General features: G+C 34.4%; 1 protein-coding gene across 2 annotated transcripts in view; it reads right to left on the bottom strand.

The window, feature by feature from the left end:
• LOC114476632 (rho GTPase-activating protein 6-like) overlaps nt 1–19,078 on the bottom strand; it is a 78,710-nt gene that overhangs the window by 25,773 nt on the left and 33,859 nt on the right. Inside the window, exon 1 of one of the 2 annotated variants that reach the window (XM_028468438.1) lies at nt 16,582–16,907. The exons of the other annotated variant lie outside the window; for it this stretch is intronic. Coding sequence (XP_028324239.1) covers nt 16,582–16,764 — 183 coding nt within the window. The 5' untranslated portion in view covers nt 16,765–16,907. Of the gene's footprint in view, nt 1–16,581; nt 16,908–19,078 lie in introns of those variants that run through there. 2 annotated transcript variants of the gene reach the window in all.

Here is a 19,078-nt window from a genome sequence, read left to right on the forward strand (position 1 = left end):
CAAATGGGCTGCGAGCTAAAGACGTCAATGTGTGCTCAGTCTTTGTCCTGAAGGCATGTCTGCATGCATGTGCAAGTGTGCATAGGCGCCTACTTTTGTAAAATGATGGGTTCAATGTTAAAACTCCACATTTGATGCACTAGTATGAAAAATAAAACCTTTACAGGGTGTTACTTTTATTGAAAAAGGTCAAAATTTGAATTCTTTTTCTTCAAAACTCAAAAAAAAACTCATAAAATGTCCAATTGCATATTTTAAAACGCTAAAAATAAAGTTATTTGAGTGCAAAGAATTACTTTATCTTTTTTCTTACCATTTTTTATTTTGAATGACCCCCCAGGCCCCCTCCCAGGGGGCGCACCCCCCCAGTTTTGGAACCACTGGTATAGACAGTCAACTCAATAATTTCCCTGATCACCTAATGTATTTTTTCAAACAAAATACAAAGTTTTAATCTCCTAAAATACATAAAAAAAGAAGCCTTAGCAGCAAACTTTCAAAATAAAATGATTTTGTTCATTTCAAATGGTTTGGATACACTGTACATTAAAAAAAAAAAAAAAAGATAAATAGAAATAACTTTAAAACATACACACATACAGGAACGCATTACAAAGGTACATGGAGTATTTGATTAACAGTTATATATAGTCGGGGTGTAAGAAGAAAAATTGATGATTTGGTGATATATCGCGATATTTCACTGCACAATTATCGTATCAATCCAAAATGGGGACTTTTATAGTAATTTTTTTTTTTTGGAGAATTTGAGAACTTAACAGAATCAAAATCTGTTGTAGAAGCAAAAGTTAAACGTTTTTGAAAATTGTAATTTGACACTTTGATAAACGTACCACCTGTTTTTGATATTCGTACTTGAATTACAGTTAGTTACCATTTACTTGTTCTCGCAAGTTTAAAAAAAAAATTAAATAAATTGTATTTCATCCAATTTTGTACTTGTAAAGCTGAAATTTGTAATTACTGAAATCACGATATATCAGGATATATCGTATCGTGACATGCAAATCGTAAATCGTATAATCAGATTCATGACAATGCACGCCTCTAATATATCGTAAACTCATTTATGTGCCTGTTTTACTTTGTAAATGTAATTGATTCTAAACATGTCTTTGGTATTTATTGATGACGTATGTAATTAACGTAAATAGAGCCTCCCATTTTCCGTGATCGCGCCAAAACGTATGGATTTTATGTCATTTATTTCCTAAATGGAAATGGATTTATTTTGTATTCAATATTATTTTCATAGTCTTTTTTTAAACAAAATCAGAAAATTGCGATATCACACGTAATGTAGCCTCACATGCATGTTTCGGGATAATTTAACGCATTGAGCAAATGTCAAATTTCGCTACAAAATCTAGCAATATTATAGACTTTTTAATTTTTTTAATTTTTTTGGAGCGAAAGCTGACGGACATGCTAAACTGTCGCGCTTTGTATCAATCTTCATTTTGGACGATGGTGATGCTTCCAGTTTTGTGGAACAGCCCTATGTTATACCTGTACCAGCACGACTTTGCCCCAGTGCATAACAACATGGACCTCAACACTTCTGGGATTAACTGAACCAGGCCTTCTTTTCCATCATCAGTGCCTGACTTCATCACGGCTCTCGATCACACGTGTCAAACTCCAGGCCCCTGGGCCAAATCCGGCCCCTTTACACCATTAAATCCGGCTCGCTCGCAAAAGTAAAATGACAGGAAAAAAACATGAAAGACTCTGTAAATTACTAACTAATTTAGTTGTAGATATCTCTGCAAAATTTCCCAAATTCCCAAAATATGGGACATTTAAGTGAAGTTCCTGCAGGGACTGATATATATTACTACATACTTTATCGTTTATATATAATTTATACGTGGAAGTGCAAACCAGGGCACATCAATAAATATGGTTCTTATTCCCACCTAAAATCCGTGGCCCACTTCAGGTCAAAATATTTCATATTTGGCCCCTGAACTAAATGAGTTTGACATTCCTGTTCAAGATAGAATGATAAATATAAAAAAAGCCAACGTTGCCCTTCGACACAATCCAATACATGCATTTTCAATCAAATCTGACCCCATGGCCGACTTCTCTGCTAATGACTGTATTGGTGGATAATCATTTGTACTCATCCAGTTATTGAATGCATCTGTGCTATGCAGTGTGTCTGAATGAGTGAGTGAGGGCAGTTTATCTGTCCATCAGTAAGAATAGTTGCATAAGCAGCCTTCCCCTCCCGGGCATTGGGTTCCCATGGAGTTTTAAAGCAGCGTGAGAACAGAATCAAACACACACAACACAAACTTCTCTCTGAGAAACATTGTGTAATCATCTGATGGACATGTCAGTGATATAATGCAGCATCGGAGCCAAAACGCCACCAGAAGTTAGTCGATTTAAACGCTTTGTGGTGAATGTCGCTCGCATTGGTTGAATCTGCTTTTTATCGTCACGTTGGGGCGATGAAGATGTTGGACATGTGTTGTAGATTAGAGATGTCAGATTTGAGTTTCGGCTCAAAACAAACATGCAAAGTGAACCAAGAATGAGAGCGCACAACGTTTGTGGTAGGACGGAACAACTCCAAAATCACATTTTGATCGCAGAATGAAAGCGCTACAAATATAGCCTTTTGGCACAAGTTCAAGTCCTGGTGGTAAAGCTACATAAGATTAGTTAAGAAAAAGGTTAGGCCACTGATTCCAACCTTTTTTGGATCGTGACCCAATTCTCATGTCAAAAAATTTCTGGTGACAAAAAGCCTTTTTTTAGCCCTAAATGAGGTTTTTAATCAGTGTACCCTTCATTCTTTGGTTATTCCGTTTTCAAAACCAAATCAAAATAACAAGTAAACTGTGTGGTTATTTTGTTTTAATGACTTAAAACCAAAACAGAAATACAGAAAAATCAAAGCCAGGCAAGCAGGAATTTTTCTGTTTTCCACACAGGGGGGCGGACTTTTACTCTCTTACTCTTACTAAGACTTTTTACTCTTGTTTGTTAAAGTGATATTGTAGCATGTTGTCCACCTCACACCGATGGAAAAGAGGTTGTAATTTGTGGATCGATGACGTTTCGTTTTAAAGAGTTATTGACGCTGGAAGTCCGAATCTGTGAATATCGTGCCAACGTTACCGAACAGTGTTACGGTCCAAATAGTATCAGATAACACTGGTGACTATCAACTGTGAGGAACAACAGATGGTTTTGACACTTTTTATGAAAACAATACAGCTTTTTTAAGAGCAGTAATAAAATAAAAAATGGTGCATGTCATGTCGTGAACACGGGAAGTTGATCACAAGAAATGAGGCAGCACCAGGAGAGTCATTACACCACCGCTGGTTCTTTTAATCACATTCATGTGCATGTTTACGCAACAACCATTTTTTAAAAGTTATTTATTTATGTATTAACATTTCAATTTCACCAGTTCATCAGTATTGTGGCCTATGTTTTGCTCCTTTTTTATCAGGGAGTAGAAGTCCGACCCCCTGTGTGTCCCCTCTGAGTGGTGAGATTAAAACATAAAGCTCTTGTCCTTAGTTTCCTCATAAAAAAAAATAAATATCCAAATATTACATAAACAGAAGATTTAATTTTCAAACCAAAAATGTTTTTTGATTTCTCAGTATTTCTGTTTTGGTTTTAAATCAGTAAAACAAAATAACCACACTGTTTATTTGTTATTTTGATTTGGATTTAAAAATGGAATAACCAAAGAGCGAAGGGTACAAGGATTGTTCTTGATCATGTTTGTTGTTTATATACCGTGCCACATTATATAGAGTAGCTAGTGTAAGTGTACAAAGTGACAAGATACGGTGGCTCACGTATTTTTATACTGCATTTTATTGAGCTGTATTTATATTTGAAAGAGTGAAAGATTCAGATTGTGTGTTGTTATAATTTGAAAAATAAATATTTTTAATCCATAGCTTTTATCAATTACTAGACATTTTAGGCGACCCCACATGAGGTCACGACCCCAAGGTTGAAAAAGATTGGGTTAGGCTAAAGGAAGTACGCACATAAAGTTAATCAGGCTATTTGGTCCTGATTTTGCGGCAAACGGCAGATTCTTAAATGTCTTATAAAATAATCCTCTGGTATGTGTGTGTTAAGGGATCCTCCACTGTTTTTACAAATCTGGCCAAAAATCTTTATAATGAACTTAGTAGAAGATCTATGTCTAACAACACACATTATTATGCGAGTAAATCAAAAACAGAAAAACTTCCGCCCAAAAGTGTACTGCTACTCGCTAACTCCAGCCACCAGAGCATGTCAGCGCACTGTTTACGTGAGTAAAGGTCCCTAAGGAGAACTCTTCCTCTCCGCTTCATTGTCTACTACCAAACCTTTGATTTGGAAACTGTCGCCCCCTGCGACATTGTTTTTATCCTCTTTCAGTTAAAAAAAAAAAAAAAGAGGGGTAACATCGACATCTCTAAATTTTCCTGTTTTTTTATTTAGAGCAACCAAAAGCAGGACTTTTGTTGTCATTTTGACCAAAGAAGCTGCTAAAAGATCTAAAAATCAGGCTGAATGTTTCACTCCAATAGAAAACAATGGGATGTTTACAGGCAGTGACATCATCAATCACGTGGGTTCAAGATGGAGGAACACAGACTCTAAAACTGTAAAGTAGTCCCGATTTTAAAAGGCAATAAAAATGAATATGATGCAAAATAATGCATTTTTGTTTGGCATAGATGGACTAATATTTCAAAGATTTTAGGCCAAACTTGTAAAAACTGTGGAGGATCCCTTTAAGAGTGAATTTGTTGCAATAATCGACCTCGAAACAGGTCGTTTGTATTAAACATGTTCAATATTTGCGACCAAAATGTAATGCTGTGTTCAAGGAAACTCCGGAATTCGGCCTTTCCAAGTTGGAAAATTCCAAATCTTTGAGTAAACACAATTATCTCCAGCTTCTCAGCTTCAATACTCATACATAAATACATAAATACCATATTAGGTGTATGCTGATTATGTATTGATCCTGGTATGATATGGATTAGTTGGTTTTCACACCATTGTATGTTGAGCAGGATTGGAGTGGGGTTAATATAATCCACGTGGGTGCAATCTCCCACCATGGTCACCTCTCTCATCTTTAATCCCCCGCAGCGGTTAAACAGCAGCAGGATTAAAAACAGGCTTCTGTTGAGGACGGGGGATGACAGAGTTAAACCTTGCACGAGTTACGCATGCCGTTCCACAAATGTTGGGAATATTATCACATGTACGCAACATGTGAAGGAAAGCAAGGAAAGACGGATGAAGGAGTGGGAGGGAAGAAAAATGTGCACACGTGTTGCAAAGATGGTCAAAAACATGACGATTTGAGATCAAAACGCGATGAAGGCATGGAGAAAGCGAAGCAGAATGTGGTCAAAAATTGTTTAAAATGAGTTTTTAACGCCACATGATAACATGAACGATGACTACTCTCAAATATCTCATGGGTTTTTCGATGGAATAAATGACGTTTTTTTTTAAGCCTTCAGGGCGACTAATGGCTGTGTTTGCATCATGCTCGGTGGACCGTGTCCACGTGGTACAAACTTTAGTCTTTTCCAACAAGCTCGCCATGAAAAGTTGAAAGATAATGCAGATTTGTTTGTGATTATATTGGTTTTATGCCCTTTTAAAGCCGTTTCCAATGTCAGATTTGAACACATTTATTTATTTATGCATTACTTTTTTGAAAGTCACTGTTTCTTCATTGTAAAAAAGTTATAACACGTTCATTTACTTATTCGCTATTTATTTATAATTATCTTTTTTAAGTAGTTTTCTTTATTGTACTAACATTTTTATTGATTTATTCGTTAATTCACTCAGTAATACTTTTATCGTACTAATAACATGTTTATTTACTTATTCACTACTTTATTTTTATATTTATTATTGTTTTGAAGTAATATTTTCTTTTTGTACTAAAAAAAACATGTTTGTTTATTTATTTATTAATTTATTCAACTACTTATTTATTTATGATCTTTTTTAAGTCATATTTTCTTTATTGTACTAACATTTTCATTTATTTATTCATTAATTCACTTAGTAATACTTTTGTTATCGTACTAATAACACGTTTATTTACTTATTCACTTGTTTATTTATTTATTTATGATCCTTTTTTAAGTAATGTTTTCTTATTTGTACTAAAAACATGTTATTTTTATTTATGTATTCATTTATTCAACTACTTATTTATTCATTTATTTATTTATTTACTGTCCTTTTATTGGACTAATAACGTGTTTATTTATTTATTTACTTATTCATTTATTATCATTTTTTAAGTAATACTTTCTTTATTGACTAATACCATGTTCATCATTTATTCACTTAATCACCTACTTATTTATTTATTATCTTTTTTAAGTAATACTTTCTTTCATGCAAAAATGACATATTTATTTATTCATTTATTCATCGACTTATTATTGTACAAAAATATTCATTTATTTATTAATTTATGTAGTTCTTTCACCCGTGCATGAACTGAACGTTTAAGCGACGTAAAACCACCTATTTTAGTTTTGTTTCAGAACAAAACCACTCGAGTCCTTTAATCAATCAGCACGACGACATCCATAAACATTCTGATGTCTATGACGACATCGGCTTTGTTTCAGCTTCAGGAAGTTTGATCGAAGTGCAGCTTCCTGGACACGCCCACCACGCCCGTCACTGCCCCGCCCACACGCTTTGTTCTACGCTGGCAGTGGATGTGACACTGTGTGTGACTGTATTACACACACACACACTGGGTCAGTGTCGGGTCAGAGCCTTCATCTGTCACTGCCAGTGTAAGAACGCTTCCACCTAATCAGCAAACAACGGCACATTTTGGTTCAGTTTTAGTTTTGAAAACCTTACAGCTGCTTCCTTTCCACAGGAAAAAAACTGAAATCGCGTCGAAACGTGAACATTAATCCTGATTTTACTTCTCTTCCTTTGTCTTTATTTGAAACCAGGCCGCGACATGACACGGAAAAGCCTCTCATGCCTGTTTTTGGTGAAAATATCACACATTTACATGCAATTTATTTGTATTTTTATTTTTATCAGACAACAGGTGATTAAATATGACAGTGTGACAAACAAATTCCTCAATAATTCACTTATTTGTTATCCTGTTGAAATATTTTATTGTACTAACATGTTTATTTATTCATTCATTTATTTGCGTTTTTTTTTATTTTTTTTTATTTATTATCCTTTTTAATTAGTATTTTCTGTATTGTACAAATAACATTCATACATTCATACATTGATTCACTTATTTATTTATTCATGGTCATTTTTCTAAGTAATATTTGATCTAAAATTTTATTTATTAATTCACTGATTAACTTATTTATTATCCTTATTTAAGGAACATTTTTCTTATTGTACTAAAAAGTGTATTTATTTATTCATTTAGTCGCTTATTTGTTTTTTTATTCATTTTAAGTAATATTTTCTGTATTGTACTAACAGCATATTAATTTTTTTTGCTTATTTATTCAGTTATGTATTTATTTTTTTTTTTAAGTAATATATTTCTTTGCACTAATACAGCAATTTTTTATTTTTGTTGTCTTATTTTAAATATTTATTTTTCCCTTTTTCTGTATTTTTTATTTTGTCATTTCTCTTTTGTATTCTCTAATCTTTATCTTTATCTAATCTAATAATTTTCTGTATTTTTTTAAAAACACCAGTCAGATATAAAGTATTGGAAATCATTTTTTGGAATATTTATTGCACTAAATTTCCATTAATACAGCAATTTTCTGAAGTTTTTATTATTTATTTTATTTTATTGTATTTCTTTTTCTGTATTTTGATTTTCTTGGTGTATTTTACATTTTCTTATTATCATTTTCTCTTTTTTTTCTAAAACACCAGTCAGATATTAAGTATGAAACATTATTTCTGGCTTTTTCGTTAAGATCTTTACCTACAGTACAAGCATTGAGCAGACATTCTTGCGTCCTTCTTTCTATATACCTCACAGTGATGTCACTGAGGTGTGTTTATTCAGGGTAAACAGTGGGTGTGCCGTGGTGGAATGGACGTCCGTGACTTTAAACACACACACCAGTTTATTATCCCTTTTTACATTCCATTGGCAACTAATCCTGTTCTCCTGAAAAGACCTCCTGAACCTTTGGGGTCTCTCACACACACACACACACAACACACACACACACACACACACACACACACACACACACACACACACACACACAAACACACTAATTGAGTTTACATACGAGTGTGAAGGAGTGCTTGCACACACTTTAACCATGTATGTACACAGTGAGGTCTTGTGTCTCTTGTAACAGACAGACTGGTTTTTCAGCCTTTCCAGTAAACCCTGACTTCATTGGATCTACAGACTGGATCAATGACAATTAGATCAGATAGATTGGATTAGACAGACTTTATTAATGGGATCAGAGCTGCTTGAAGACGGCAGGAGGGGGCGGAGTCTCACAAAGAGGGAATAAAGATGTTTAAAATGGCTCAAGGCAATGTTTTTTTAATCAAATAAAGACAAAGTGTGTCGATATCATAGATTAATAAATCCAATGATTCAATTATGTTTGGTGCATTGCATTGTGGGATGTGGACTCCCGTAGCCATGGGGTTCTCAACCTTGGGGTCAGGACCCCATTTTGGCCACATGCCTTAGAATATCTTTTGAATATATTGAGCCTATTTTTGCTTATTTTTACCTTTTTTCTACAACTAAACTACACAATACCTTTCCCATATTTTAACATATTTTCATGACTTTTTCTTGCTACATTACTCCCATTTCTGCCACTTTTACATCAAATTTCAATACATTTTTGCACATTTTTCCCACTTTCAAGACATTTTCAGCACTTTTAAAACCCTTTCACACATGTTGACCCATATTGTCACTTTTAACCTCTTTTCACCATATTTCATGCTTATTTTTGCCAATTTAACCACATAAACCATTTGTCATGCACATTATTTGCCAGTTCAAACTAATTGTTCCTACTTTTTAAATTGTAATATTTCGAGATTAAAGTCTTAATATTTCGAGAATAAAGTCATAATGTTTTGAAAATAAAGTCGTAATGTTTTGAAAATAAAGTCGTAATATTTCGAGATTAAAGTCGTAATGTTTCAAGATTAAATTCATACTGTTTCAAGATTAAAGTCGTAATATTTCAAGATTAAAGTCATAATATTTAGAGATCAAAGTCATAATATTTAGGGATTAAAGTCATAATGTTTCAAGATTAAAGTCGTAATATTTAGAGATCAAAGTCATAATATTTCAAGATTAAAGTCACAATATTTAGAGATCAAAGTCACAATATTTAGAGAATAAAGTCATATTTCGAGATTAAAGTCTTAATTTTTTTAGATCAAAGTCGTAATGTTTCAAGATTAAAGTCGTAATGTTTCGAGATTAAAGCTGTAATATTTTGAAATTAAAGTTGTAATATTTTGAAATTAAAGTTGTAATATTTCGAGATTAAAGTATAATGTTTCGAAATTAAGTTGTAATTTTTTTAGATTAAATTCGTAATATTTTCAGATTGTCGGAATGTTTTGAGATTAAACTCGGAATATTTCGAGATTAAAGTCGTAATGTAATAATTCGAGATTAAAGTCGTAATGTAATAATTCGAGATTAAAGTCGTAATGTTTCAAAATTAAAGTCTTAATATTTCGAGATTAATATTACTCTAAAACTGTAAAGTAGTCCTAGTTTTAAAAGTTTTCATTAAATGAACATGGTGCATAAAAATGTGTTTTGTTAGCCAAAGATCTTCTAATAAGTGCATTTCAAAGATTTTAGGCCTGACTTGTAGAAACAGCGGAGTGTACCTTTAAGACTGCTTGTTACTGTGAATTTGCTGACTCTGAGTATTTTGTAAATGGAAAGAGTGATTTGACTCTTTAACCCACAAACTCTATGTGTTACAAAACAGTACTTTCTGCTCTTTGGCAGTAAGCCTGAGTTTAAGAGCGTACGTGCGGGGTCGTCATCCTCGTAGGCTTTAACGAGAGTCCGTTTTACTCCGGCCTAATGGAACACTCCCAGTGTTATTTGATACAAAAGACATCCACCCAGAGGTCACGGAATTTATGGCCCAGGTTCATGCACGACGAGCCGTTTTGTTCTCAGAGTAACACATGCAGCTTGTTAAGTTAGAATTGCCATGTGCTCTTGACCTGCAGCCAAACTCCCGACTCGTTTCAGACTTTAAATGACTCCGCAAAATCTATAATTCCGTGAGGTACAAATTGTACCGTTGCAATTTATTCTGGCATCTGTTTCAAATCATTACACCATTTTTTTCAAATAAACGGAGTAAAAACACATTGTTCTGCTCTGTGAGATTCCCGTGCTGTGATGTAACGGCTTCCCGCAGCAGCAGCAGCAGCAGTGTGATGTTGATTGACATCATGCCCTCATCGTGGCACTGATGGGGGTAAACAGGCAGGAATCATGCACAAAAGAAAAAAAACTCCCTTAAAACAGAAAAGCCGTGGGATCGCAGAAAACCAACGAAAAAAAAAAAAAGAATTTCCGATAAAATGTAAAAATGTATTAAAACCAGGACCAAACGTGACACGGAAATGCCTCTCATGCATGTTTTGGGGACAATATCACATATTTACACATACAAATGATCCATTGATTCATTTATTATCTTTTTTAAGTAATCTTCTGCATTGTACTAACATATTTATTTATTCATTTATTCACTATGTGTTCATTTATTTATGTCTTTATTATCCTTTTTTAAGTAATATATTTATTGTACTAATGATTATTTATTTATAAGTAACATTTGTTCATTATTCACCTATTTAATAATTTATTATAATAGTTTAAGTAATATTTTCTTTATTGTCTAACATGTTTATTCATTTATTCACTCATATTTATCCTTTTTTTAAGTAATTATTTATTAATTGTACTAACATGTTTATTTATTCATTTGTTTATTCACCTATACATTTATTATCTTTTTTTAATATTTGCTTTAATGTACTAACATGTTATAGATTCATTCACATCATTAACTAATTTGTTTATGTATTTGTTATCCTTTTTTAAGAAATATTTTCTTTACTGTACGAACATGTTTATTGATTTATTCATTATTTGCTTATCTATTTATTTATTATTGTTTTTTTATTTCACTTTGTTGTACTATAATTATTTATTATTAATTTATTATCTTTTAATTTATTTTTAAAAATTAAGTAATATTTGCTTTATTGTCTAACAAACTCCCTTAAACGACGCTTTGCTCCATTAAAAATAAATATTTTGGATCATCTACGGTCGAAAAAGCAGAAAAAAAACTGCTGAGGAAGCGACGGTCCGATGTCACAAACAGATGCTTCACTTCTGCTTTTCAGCGTCTCCATAAAAAGACAAGTCGAGTGGAGGGGCGGTCTTCTTCTTCTTCTTCTTCTCTTCTTCTCTTCTTCGCTCTTCTTTCTTCTTCTTCTTTCTCTTTTCTTCTGTCTTCTTTCTACTTCTACTTCTTCTTCTCTTCTCTACTTCTATTCTACTTCTACTTCTATTCTACTCTACTTCTACTTATTCTTCTACTTCTTCTCTTCACTTCTACGTCTACTTCTACTTCTACTTCTACTCTTCTACTACTACTTCTACTTCTTCTTCTACTACTTCTACTCTACTTCTTTCTCTTCTTTCTACTACTTCTTCTACTTCTACTTCTACTCCTACTCTTCTTTCGACGTCTACTTCTACACTTCTACTTCTACTACTTCTACTTCTTCTACTTCTACTACTTTACTTCTACTACTTCTACTCTACTTCTTTACTTCTTCTCTACTTCTACTTCTTCTACTTCTACTACTTCTACTTCTACTACTTCTACTTCTTATTCTTATTCTTTTTCTCGTCTGTTGATAATAAAGCAGCTGCTTTGCTCTGACAGAGTTTAGAAAGGAAGGGAGAGACAGATTGTTACAACTGTGGAACTTAACGTGGAGCTTTTCCTTACTTACGTAGTAGGGTCTCCAATAGGGTGGGTCACAATATAATGGTATAAAAAGTGAGTTTTTCCTTGTTCCTATTGACATTTTGAACAATTGTATACACTTTTTCAATATATATTGCTCAACCGAAGAATGCGTAAGTTTCACAGATATCAGAAACTTTAACGATAAAAGGTACGTACGGTCGTTCATAGTCCCTCCCTGTAGTTATACTAAATGAGTAAGAACATTAGAACAGTACAGATTTTCGCTAAATAAAAGTGTTGTTTCTAAATGTTGACTTAATTGCGCTTTGAATGTGTTTCCATTGAACGTTGTTTTGGGGGAGGAGCCTCACAACTCCCGTGAAATCTCATCCCGTGAGACGTCGCCGCAGGAAGACGGACGCTCCAAACCTCCTTATACCACTCCGTATTTCTTTGTTGTTTCACGTCTAATGTGGCAGTAATAATTTTAAGAAAGTGTCTATTTGTGCGGTTGCCGTACGGACAACCCCCGGTGCTAATGGTACGGTTACCAAAGTACAAGTATGTCTTAGGGTTAGGGTTAGGATTAGTGCGTGCACACACAAACACTCGTGGTGCGCGCGCACACAAACATTTGTGCGTGCACACCACAAACACTCGTGGTGTGCACACCACAAACACTCGTGCGCACACAAACACTCATGGTGCGCGCACACGCAAACACTCTGTCCGCACACACCACAAACACTTGTTGCGCGCACACACACAAACACTTGTGGTCCGCGCGCACAAACACTCTGCCCACGCACAAAAAACTTGTTGGCGCACACACACAAACACTCATGGTGCGCGCACACTCAAACACTCTGTCCGCACACACCACAAACACTCGTTGCGCGCACACACACAAGCACTTGTGGTCCACGCGCACACAAACACTCGTGGTGCGTGCATACACAAACACTCGTGTTGTGCGCGCACACACAAACACTCGTGTTGTGCGCGCACACACAAACACTCATGGTACGCGCGCACTCAAACACTCCGCGCACATGAAAACTTGTGGTGTGCTCACACCACAAACACTCGTTGTGCGCACACACGCAAACACTCGTGTTGCACACGCACACAAACACTCGTGCTCGCACACACAAAGCTAAGCAGGTGAATCAAACAGCTCTGCGTCACGGTCAGTGACATAAACCCCACGAAGCCTTACATAGGACACATTAAAATGCTATTTTTCCTATTAAACAGTTAGCTGTGTAGCTCGCAACGTTCTGGCAATGTAGTCCCACGTGAATTTCCCATTTCTACGGATCTAAAGCACATAAAATGTAAAATTAATCTATATTTAGCATGTTTGGTATGACTTTAGGAAGTCTAACAGACAGATGATGAAAATGTGCATGTGTTTAGAACCGCACTCCGTGAACCAAATGTTCAGTCTAACAAACGTCGTCTCCTCCTGGGTCAGGGCGTGCTTTGGAAAACTCTGGATCAATGTAAATAAACTCTCTCTGTGCAGATGAGCAAAGGATACACACACACACACACACACACATCCATCAAATATTCTCTTTCAGAGAGAAAAATAGCTTTCAGTTGTGCTGGGAGTGGCAGCAGAGACAAACACAATTATTCAAACTGCCAGTTTTTTTTTTTTTTTTGTCATAAACCAATAATGATATAATCCACTGAATAGCTACGAGCACTTCAACACATCCAGTAACATAAAGTAAAATAAATACAATAAATAATAATCATAAAGTGATGAATAAATTAATACAATAACAAAATAATAAAATATCAAAATTAATAAATAACAAATAAATAAATAATAAAAAAAATAAAATAAAATAACAAAATAATAAAATGCCATAATAAATAAATAAACAATATAAACATAAAAATGAGGAATAAAATAATAATAAATACAATACAATTATAAATAAAAAAATAATTGATACGATAAAAAATAATAATGAAAATGATGGATAATAATAAAAGGATAAAACAATCATTCAATAAATAACTAAACAAATAAAATGATAAAACAATAAGTAAATGAGATCATTATCTTCCTCATTTGAAGCTTTCTGCCTTATTGCTGGAGGCGCTACTGCACATATAATCGTCACCACCTGTGCACAATGTTGTGCTTGCATTGTGTTGATCCTGTGGTGATGACATAATAACGGGGGCTTGTCCTGGATTCATTTAGATGACATTTTTTGCAAAAGCAGCAGATATTTTGCGCGTGAAGCTCTATCTTTAGCCTCATAATGTTTATTTCTGCATTTCTGGAGTGACCTGGTGATAAATTTAAAAAACAATACTGAAAATAGCCCATTATACTGTAGTAGTGCATGTATTTGTGGCATTATGCTAAAGGTTAGCGCTGGTGCCACAACTCTCTAAGCTCTGGCAGGAATAATGAACAATCCTAATTAGGAGGAAAATGAGCTTAAAGGAGCAGATCAGTCCTTCAACAATGTGAATGGAAATCCCATTTAAAACCCATTTCTTTGTCACAGAAAACTGTGATGAATATTTCTGAATAAACATTACACTGCCTGGGTTCTATTTTATTTGAACGCACTAATGTCAGAATCGTGGCTGTAAATCACTCACCATCATCCCTTCATTCCACTGATCAAGGATCATGTTTAATTTTATACTATAGTTATAGGAAAGATGGAAAAACATGTGGAAAGACAATGTTTTTTTTTCTTCTTTTTTGGTCATAATTTCTGCTTGATTCAGGTTGACTTGGAATATATCGCTTTATTATTTTTATTTTTTTTAATAAAGTGGTATTAACCTCAACCAGCACAATCTGAAATGTTCAATTCTAGACATTAGCAATCAAAGTGTATAACTAGATATAAATAGAGCAGTGGTTCTCAACCATTTCATCCCCCAAAATATGGAACAAAACAGAAAAATCGGGGGGAGGGGGGGCGAAGTGTCAATATTGGCTTAGAAGTAGGAACAATTAGTTTAAACTGGCATGATAAATCGTTAATTTGGCTAAATTGTCAAAAAATAAGCATGAAATAAGGTGAAAAGAGGTTAAAAGTGACAATGAGTCAACATGTGTGACATTAGGTGGAAAAGTGGTGGAAAGTGCTGAAAATGTTTTGAAATACGTGCAAAAAAAATGCATTGAAATTTGATGAAGTGGCAGAAATGGGAGTAATGCAGCGAAAGCGCATTAAAAGCAGCAAAAAGTGATGAAAGTAGGTTAAAATATGTCAAGTTTGGTGCCAAAGAAAGTTAAAAATAAGCAAAAATTGTCTCAAATTGTTCAGAAAATATTCTGTTTCTTAAAGGTATATGGGGACCCTCTGCCAGTGTCTCGCGACCCCAAATGGGGTCTTGACTCCAAGGTTGAGAAGCCCTGAAATAGAAGGCAAAAGTGCACGACACTGTGCTCTAAAATTTTCTCACCCTTTCTATAAATTTGCCAAATAGTCAGATCCCAACTGTGAGATGTTGACATATTCATTAGTTCTCATCATCTGAGCCCTCATGTGTCCTGTGACTCTGTGTGTTTTGCCCTCATCTGCACACACACAATGTGCACACACGCGCACACACCTGTGGCTCACCACAGCACAACAGAGAGAGCAGCGTCTTAAATCCGCGCTGATGATGATGATGAGGATGATGAGCTGTGGCCTCTTGAACATGTGTGGTCTTGTTGTGAGCGTGAACGCGCGCGCGCACACGCCGTGCACACCACATGTCACTTGAAGACGCTCCATCACAGGAAGCTTTTTCTGCAAGTCAGGGGCCTCTGTGCTCTCTTCCTCTGACATGTGAGAGGAGTTTTTTTAAACATCATGTTCCAAAACCTTTCCAGAGTTCCGTGCGTAAAGACGCACAACTTTGACCCCAAAATAACGGAAATTCAGGTTTTATTATGACATGAATAGATTAATGCAGATTGTTTTCTTTTATAACCACAAAAAACCGCAAAATGAGTGCACACACGCACAGTGGGATCATTATTCAGCATTAATTGTAATTATTTTTTGCACCTTTTAATGCATATTTGCTACATTACTCCCAATTTTTGACTTTTTCAGCGCTTATAAACCCTTTCCACCACTTTTCCCACCTAATGTCACATATGTCGATCCATTTTTGTCACTTTTAACCACATTTCATGCTGATTTTTTTGTTTGTTGCCAATTTAACCACATTTACCACTTGTCATACCCATTATTCGCCAGTTTAAACCAATTGTTCCAATATTGACACCATTTTATGTTTTTAATTTGCAACCTTTAACCAATTTATCTGGTGTTTTTTTTTTTTTTTTTTTGAAACACATTTCATCACTTTTTCCACCTTTTTTGGTCACTTTTAACCCATTTTATTTCAGATTAAAATAATGATTTATATCTTTGACATGACTATATAGTGAATCGAAAATGGAAATAAACCACACATCACAGTTTATCTCACAAAAATCCGCAAAACGAGTGCACACGCGCACAGTGGGAGGACATTTATTCCGTGTTAATTGTGTAAAAAGGTAAATACTTACAAGATATGAATTCTGCCTGTCGAGGAACACGGAGTCTCCCATCGTTCCCAGTAAGTATCCACATATAGTAAACACACCGCGGATAATAAGGAGGGAAAAACAACCAAATCCTGAGTCCAAAAATGGTAAAAGCAAGAAAAGCTGAGGAACCACTGAACAAGTGTTCCGCCCTGTGTTGAGCATTAAAAATGAACGCAGGATAAATGAAAGGATCTCATGTTGATGGTCCACGAGAGCCCAGCGCCGTGCGTAACGAGTCCATGGTGCGCGCCCCGTGCCGTGCGTGAACTGCCCAAAGACAGAGAGAGACGCACGCAGAACCGAAGCCTGACTGGAATCAAGTCAGCATCAAACGGGGACTAGTCGCAGGCTGCAGACTTTCAAAGTAAAAGCCAGAGTGCGTCATTGCGCTCCACAGACGAGATGTGGCACAAAAAAAAAAGGGAAGCCACGCCCCCTTTGCGATCAGCATATTTTGACATTGAAAGCTTTGAATTAAAAACAAATAAATAAAATCGATAATATCTTAAAATAAAAAACAAAAACATTGCTAAATAATAAAGGGAAAAAAATAATAAAACACTTGTTTTTATTTGTTGTAATTAAAAAAACTACATTTAATATTGTGTCATGTTATTTTAAAAACCACAGCAATTTGTTAAAATGTGCAAATAAGAGTGGCCAAAAACGGACAGAAAAAGTGGTTAAAAAAAACTAAAAAATAAAATAAAAAGGGGGCAAGGTGTCAATATCGAAACAATTACTTTAAACTGGCAAATGATGGGCATGACAAATGGTGAATGTTGTAAAATTAGCAAAAGAAATAAGCATGAAATATGGTGAAAAGAGGTTAAAAGTGACAATAATGGGTCAACATATGCAACATTAGGTGGGAACGTGGAGAAATTGGGAGTAATGTAGCAAAAATGCATTAAAAGGAGCAAAAATATGGCATTTTTAAACAATTAATGCTGAATAATTATCCCACTGTGCGCATGTGCACTCATTTTGCGTTAGGGTTAGGTTTTTTATTTTATTTTTTATTTTATTTATTTTTTTGTGGTCAAATTGTTCAGAAAACGTTAATAGTTTCTTGCCTCTGGCAATCCCAAATGAGGTCACTTTTAACCCTTTTTTAACTTCTTTTTCTCTTTGTTTTTGCCCACTGCGGAATTTGCAACTTTTAACCAATTTCTGTGGTTTTTAAAATCTCATTTCACCACATTTTCCGCCAATTTTGGTCACTTTTAACCCATTTTATTTCTGATTAAAACAAGGAGTTACATCTTTAAGGTGACTATATACTGAATTAAAAATGCACAATTCCTAAATGTTTTTAGGTGTTAAAAAAAAAAAAAAGGGAAGCCACGCCCCCTTTGCGATCAGCATATTTTGACATTGAAAGCTTTGAATTAAAAACAAATAAATAAATTCGATAATATCTTAAAATAAAAAAACAAAAACATTGCTGAATAATAAAGGGAAAAAAATAATAATAAAACACTTGTTTTTATTTGTTGTAATTAAAAAAAACTACATTTAATATTGTGTCATGTTATTTTAAAAACCACAGCAATAAGTTAAAATGTGCAAATAAGAGTGGCCAAAAACGGACAGAAAAAGTGGTTTAAAAAAAACTAAAAAATAAAATAAAAAGGGGGCAAGGTGTCAATATTGAAACAATTACTTTAAACTGGCAAATAATGGGCATGACAAATGGTGAATGTTGTAAAATTAGCAAAAAAATGAGCATGAAATATGGTGAAAAAGGTTAAAAGTGACAATAATGGGTCAACATATGCAACATTAGGTGGGAAAGTGGAGAAATTGGGAGTAATGTAGCAAAAATGCATTAAAAGGAGCAAAAATATGGCATTTTTAAACAATTAATGCTGAATAATTATCCCACTGTGCGCATGTGCACTCATTTTGTGTTAGGGTTAGGTTTTTTATTTTTTTTAAATTTTATTTATTTATTTTTTTTGTGGTCAAATTGTTTCAGAAAACGTTAATAGTTTCTTGCCTCTGGCAATCCCAAATGAGGTCACTTTTAACCTTTTTTTAACTTCTTTTTCTGTTTGTTTTTGCCCACTGCGGAATTTGCAACTTTTAGCCAATTTCTGTGGTTTTTAAAACTCATTTCACCACATTTTCCGCCAATTTTGATCACTTTTAACCCATTTTATTTCTGATTAAAACAAGGATTTACATCTTTAAGGTGACTATATACTGAATTAAAAATGCACAATTACTAAATGTTTTTAGGTGTAAAAAAAAAAAAAAAAAAAACTAAATCCATGTACTTGGCAAGGCTCGACATCAATGGAATTTGGTGTGCCTTTATTTGAAGGATTGGTCATCCGGTGAGTGTTAGACAGTGAAATAAAGCTGGAGAAGTGGAGCAATGAGGAGCGTCCTTATCAGCAGCAGTAACACATTGACAATCTAAAGCTGTAAAGTCAATAAAAGAAAGTAAATAAATGAACTAACTGTGGAG

This window comes from Gouania willdenowi, chromosome 2 (assembly GCF_900634775.1).
Source record: "Gouania willdenowi chromosome 2, fGouWil2.1, whole genome shotgun sequence".
NCBI lineage: Eukaryota > Metazoa > Chordata > Actinopteri > Blenniiformes > Gobiesocidae > Gouania > Gouania willdenowi.